Source organism: Sturnira hondurensis, unplaced genomic scaffold (assembly GCF_014824575.4).
Source record: "Sturnira hondurensis isolate 20B ecotype Veracruz unplaced genomic scaffold, ASM1482457v3 Scaffold0023357, whole genome shotgun sequence".
In the NCBI taxonomy this organism is placed as follows: domain Eukaryota; kingdom Metazoa; phylum Chordata; class Mammalia; order Chiroptera; family Phyllostomidae; genus Sturnira; species Sturnira hondurensis.
Genome location: NW_028095988.1, coordinates 620,708 through 627,188, shown reverse-complemented (window position 1 = coordinate 627,188; position 6,481 = coordinate 620,708). Strand labels below are relative to the sequence as shown.

Genomic DNA, 6,481 nt, shown 5'->3' with positions numbered 1-6,481 from the left:
GCAAAGTAGTCAAGAGTGTAGGATTTGGATTCTTCTGACTTCTGCTCTGGTGAAATCTACAAACACAATAGAGTTAGAGGATATTATCAATACAAACCACTGAGAATATTGGACCAGGATATTAAACTCTTAATAAGCGCTTAATAATCAGCAGATACACATTATCTATTGATCCTATATTTAGGAACTCAGTGAAACATGGTTAAGACTCCTACAACTATGAACCAGTGACTCCATTAAAGCACTGGATAATTAATTCTACAGGCAACTATTTTCCAAGGTGAAGTTTAAGTGGAATTACCTTTTTATGAGAGGTTTGCAAGCACATACAACAGTGAGCTCCGGCTCCATTAGGCCATCTTTTATGTAAAAAAACCACAAGGACTGAATGTGGGTCCAGGATATGGTTACGGTTTAAGAGTCTGCCTCTGAGAAGTCAGCATTTCCTTACCAACCCACATACTACAGCTGAGTGAGTAAAGATCTAACCTACATAGTCACCAAAGACTCCATGGCCCCATGGAGGGGAGACAGTGAATCGGACCCTGACCGAGGTTCTGTTTCGTAGAAGCCTCGTTGTATCTTCTGGATTGGTTTCAGAGATTGCCCCATCATCTTACAGTTTTCCCTTTTCTCAAATTATCTTGAATGGATTTTGATTTTAGTTTTGAATCGCAAGTCAAAATACTAGCACCAAGATTAAGGGAGCCCGATGATACTATAGATCGGGGCGGAGAGGGTGGTCACTGAGGATCTCCGTGTGGGGAGCTGGCAGTCTGGGGAAGGAAGTCGAAAAGGCTGTCCTAGACCACAGGCCTCTGCTGGATCAAGGTGGCCAAATACCATGTTACGCATCAGTTGTATTGTGAGACATGGCCAATATTTGCAAGATGTTATTCTTGTAAACTCTCCAGTCTTATGAGTAGCAATTAAAGCCCCTTCCTACGAGGCTAAGAACCCTCCCCTGCATGGTAGAAAAGAGAGGGGATCATGACAGGAAAAAGGAAGAACAGAAAGAGAGGAGCCTCCCAGACGCCCAATAGAAGCATGGGGACTCTGTATGAAGTGGATACTGGAGACTAACCCAGTGGAAAAAACACATAGAGATACTTGGTGGTCCCAGGCAATAGATCTGCATATACATATGAAAACCCTCATTTACTAACATTTGTAATACACCTACTATGCACTTGGTGCATAGTACATATTAACAACACAAGGAGTGGTGTTTTCTTCCTTTAGGAGATAAAGAAACTGGGACTAAGACCTAGCTCATGTTAATATGATAATGACCTACTTACAACTAGTAAGATGTAGGGCTAAGATCAGAACAGTGGCTATCTGAATGTACTAATTCAGACTTTTTCTACTATCCATGCTGGCTAGTTTACACTAAATGATACAGATTGAAAATACAGGCATAAAAGGATATGGATTTAAGTGACTAGCAGAAGATTTCTTTCTTTTTTTTTAAAAGATTTTACTTATTTATGTATCTTTAGAGAGGAAAGAGAGAGGGAGAGAAACATCAATGTACGGTTGCCCCTCATGCGTCCCCTGCTGGGAGTTGGCCTGCAGGGAACCAGCCTGCAACCCAGGCATGTGCCCTGACTGGGAATCGAACCGCGATCCTCTGGTTCGCAGGCCTGTGCTCAATCCACTGAGCTACACCAGCCAGGGCGAAGATTTCTTCTTTTGATATTAAGGCAAACATACGAGAACAAACTACTTATGAAATCATTCTCAAGTATTTAATTAAAATTCATATAGCATTTAACATGTATAATGTTTAAACTCTTTCAGTGATTCTTATATTTTAAAATCCTTTGACACAACATTTTGAGGCTAAGTTCATGCTATAAATCTACAAATGAACAACTTAACAACACAAAAATAAATTCAAAGTCCATTCCAATGAAAGTTTAAAACACTTTAATTACAGATAATGTAAAGATATTTAAAAAAAACTACAAAATGAGCACAAAGTCTTCCCTTTTCAATTTTTAATAAAATACTGCTCTGTATAAGATCTAATGAAAAATTCTAGTTACTTATAAAATAGTTATGTGAGAAAAGAAAGGAATTATGAATGCTGTTATATGAATTATACTTATTTATATTGTTCAAATGAACAAAATATTGAACACTTTGATGATACAGCACACTTATATACTGTGAACCAAATTCTTACTCCTATTACTCATCAGAAATGGTACCAGAAATTGGCTCCAAACTAAAACATCTACAGAAACTTATTCGGCAGGGACAAACTAATAGTATACCAATTGCTGAAATAATCAATAGTCGTGGTGTACTATTGGAGAAATTAATTTTTACAAGTTTATGTATAACTTTATCTATTGGAAACCAGAGTCTCCATCACAAATTGCACTTGAGATGGCTGAGTGCACTGACTGAGCAAGCAAGGCATTGCTGTTGGCTCACTGACACAACACACAAACACACACAAAATTATGTCTGGCTTGCTGATATTCGTAACTACTAAAACTATTTTATACATTTTTTTCTCTTTCTCTACAAGGACTGTGATGTCCCAGCTGTTAACTCCGTATCCAACAGTGACGCTTCCACCCACCTGTGGGCCCAGCCCTGCTGGCTGTCTATTTCAACACCATGGGGCTGGAGAGAAATGTGACCCAGATCTCAGACTTCACAATGCTCACTGCTACAACTTTAAACTTCATTCTAAGGAAGGAAGCTCCCGCCAAAAAGACGGCTTCACTGACAAAGCTTACTGAACACACACGAAGAACACTGCCAGTCTTGATACTGTCACTATCTCTAGAAAAATGGTAAGGGAATTTCAGTGACTCTTTTATTTTTAAAGGTAAAGAACGCTTGCCACTGTCATTCCCCTCAAATAAATGAACTCTCCTCTACAGTAAAAACTCAGTTTGGAAGCAAGATGGTACTTACACATACAGTAAGCTCAAAAAGCTGGGGTGCTGACGTACACCTGCTGTTTTAAAGACTCCTCTGAACACGGACACGAAGCACGGTCGAATGCAAAGGTGAGCTGGACAGTTCTATCTTTAGGTGAGAAATAGCCAATCACCATGAAAAAACATGGTTTACTGATACAAACAGAATAGATGATTTAAAAATGAGTGAATGGAACAGACCCTGAGGTTTATCTGTTTCCTTGAGCTACAAAGGTATGTTATAATCTGAAAATGCGGTGACTGGATACATCTTATTTAATTGGAGTCCCTGTTCCAGGCACCTTCCCTCTACTTCCTCCTCTTAAAAACAAGAATCTAGATTAAAGTTTGGAAAACCAAAGCAAAAACCTGATCAGAGGAAAGGAACTAACAAAAAACTGCATTGACTTTTTCATCCCTTCCCCAATAGTGGAAAAAAAGATCTCTTTAACTTTTCATTTCTTTTAAAAAAAAGTCTTAAATTGAAACCAAGGAACACATATAGGTAAAATTAATTTTTCATGCAAATGAGTCTCAAATGTTTAAGACTTTGGTCTATATGATGTTTAAATCAATTAATACATTCTATCTGTCACATTGTAAAACTGGTAATAAGCAGACAATGTAGGAAAAGAAACAATGAAACTGAAAGGATTGATCTTCAAAACTCAGTGAGCTAAAAAAGAAAAAAAAAGTTATTGAACAAGGACATTTAGATTGAACTACTCCAGTTACGTGGAAACACGACGCAACCTGAGGACTCTGCTCTTCTGTGCCCTGCACATTGCCCACCAGTCTCACAGAAAATTCACAGCAGGTTCAACAGATGAATGAACATATATTTAAACTTTGGGGTTGATGAATCTGTCCCATCCAAAAAGAAAAAGTTGTAAGTTTCCCAAACTGTCAATGGATCTAGTCTCCTCAAGATCATCATGAGGGAAAAACAGCCTCTGTCCCACAGGGAGGGCACCTCTCCTGTGGATATCAGGCTCACATTTGGGATAAGTCTGCAAGGGGAAAAGAATACAGATGAATGCCTGACCACTACCTAGCTGTTACAGAGGTCTCCTCTATTTTAATCATTCTTTAAACTTGACCTTTAAAATAATATTTTTTTTCAAAAAGAGGAGGAATGAAAACAAAACATTTTTACTGTCTATCCATATAGGATAGCTTGCTCTGTTCAAATACTGGAAAACTAACCCTATGGGTTAAGTGGTGCTGTGCTTACTGAACTTTTTCTTGGAATTTTCGGGTGAGTGTGTTCCTTCCTCTGTGATCTAAGAAAAAAATGTGGGCCGCACACAGTTCATAAAGGGGTCCCACAGAAGTGATGGGTGAGGCAACTGTTGATTGCTGGAGTTTGTACAGTTACATAAAGGTGAAAAATCTTACACACATTTAAGCAGAATGTTACTGTCACAATTTAACTTTTTGTATTATATTCTCATAACAGATATTTCCTTTTAAAACAAATAGAGTTTGTGAGGAAATAAGGACCAACACTGAGAATTACCTGAGCCTTATTACTCAAGATCCCACTAGAGATAAAGAAACATTCCCCCAAAGGAACTGCTGGAAACTGATGAACATGTGAATACAGGAAATAGGAAATGTCACAGAACTCGCAGGACTACAACAAATGACAGACAATGAACATTCCTCTCTCACACTAAAGGCACTGGTAACATACAGACATCCTATTAACAACTAAAGAAACTGAAATCAGCAGTTAAAGGCATCCAATTAGTTTGATACCAGCATTTTTAAACACACTAGTCTAAGACTCCTGGCAGAGTTCCCAATGAGCTAAATGTAATCAGATATAAGGAGCAGCTCCACATAAAAATTGTGATATCCAACTTTTTAAAAAGTATAACTTATTTCCTTAAAAATATAAGCACATCACAAAAGCTGAAGGATATTTATATATGTATATATGTGTATACACACACACACACACACACAAATTCAGGTCCTGGTACCACTGATAAATTTTCAAAGATTCTAAAATAATTTTAAGAGCCACAGCTTGAAAAATACACACCCACACATGACATGCAAAGACAAAATGCCAGAGTCACTGAACAGTTCAGTATAAAGCTAAAAATATGGAAATAGAATGAGGCATTTGTCATGTAATAACGTACATCACAAAGTGATTGTGCTTATAAGATACAGCACACCCTGGATTTCAAAAACATTTTGAATTTCATCAGCCCCAGGAAGCACTACACATGGACCAACGATGGAGCTCTTATAGATGTTTGTCAGCTCTACAAAAGAATAATGCAATTTATTTTAATTAACATGATTAATATTTTCTACTTTATTCTATTGGAATATTAATTTGTAATCATTGTACCCTGTAAATTTTGAAACTTAATTTTATTAGAAATTACCAATGCTGGTCCTTGAATAGTCTAAAAAAACTGTAATTAGTTGCTTAAATCTAGATTGCTATTAATAGTTCTAAGCAGTTACATGAAACACTCTGATCAGTGTTCTACAATCGCTTTGGTACAAAATTTAGAATCAAGCAAAACTACTGGCGTGAGCACAAAGGCGGTGGTTTCGCAGCAGGTCTAAAGGACCCTTAGAGACAACAGAACATAAATGAAAATACTTCGAAGAGCCATTCTCCTGACAGTTCTGTTACATCATTAAAAAGAAAAATAAAATCCAAATTCAGTAAATTATACTTGAGACCCAATTTCCATGCTCCATTTAATTATCCCTCAATGATAGTGTAAAAATGTTTATTATTATTGCCATATGATGTCTAATTCATACTTCAGGATGCTTCAAATGATGAGGCCAATAGTTAAGAGTGGTACAACTTAATGCTTAGTCCACTGGTATGATTTTAACACAAGATTTAATTTAGTCTTCTTAAAAATAGCTTTATTGAGGTATAATTAATGTAAAGCAAACTGCACGTATTTAAGATGCACAATTTGAAACAGTTTTACACAGCATGAAAAGTGCCTGACAACTTAAAAATTAAAAAATTTCAATGGAAACATTATTTTAAAATAATAGCACATTCTAATTTTTTTATGAGACATAGATATGGATTTATAAAAAGGGGGGTGGAAGGGAAAGAAATTAATTTAAATCCAAGTACCAAATTCATTCAGAAGGTTTAGAAATGCCAAAATTGACAGCCAGTTTTCTTGATTTTCTTCTTGAAGAAGAGCTTGGTGCTGACTTATGGTGACACACGCCACGACTTTGAGAGGCAGCTTCCACTTGAGAGGAAGCAGCAGGCTGAGCAATCTGAGAGGGCTTCACAGAAGCTGAAGAGCTCTCCTGGGGAATCACTTTGGTGACACCGGAAGACCCTGGCTGGCTAGTCTGAAGCGGGGTGGCTTGAGGACTTTGGGCCTCCTTATTCTCAATGTTCTTTTTGTTTGCAACCCTTTTTTTAGTAACCTTCAAGGAATAAAAGCATCATCAATTAATAATATAGGCTAAAAAGAAAAACTAGTCAGAAAATACCATAAACCACACTACTAGTATTTGTTTCTCTCCTT

At 37.1% G+C, this 6,481-nt stretch overlaps 1 protein-coding gene across 2 annotated transcripts in view; it reads right to left on the bottom strand.

Annotated features, from left to right (window-relative positions):
• Nucleotides 1–1,739: 1,739 nt before the first annotated feature.
• The window catches only part of XRN1 (5'-3' exoribonuclease 1), a 164,586-nt gene continuing 159,844 nt past the window's right edge, over nt 1,740–6,481 (bottom strand). For both annotated transcript variants that reach the window (XM_037037720.1, XM_037037721.1), the window contains exon 42: nt 1,740–6,380. In XM_037037720.1, the coding sequence (XP_036893615.1) occupies nt 6,078–6,380 (303 nt within the window). In that variant the 3' untranslated portion in view covers nt 1,740–6,077. The remainder of the gene's footprint in view (nt 6,381–6,481) is intronic.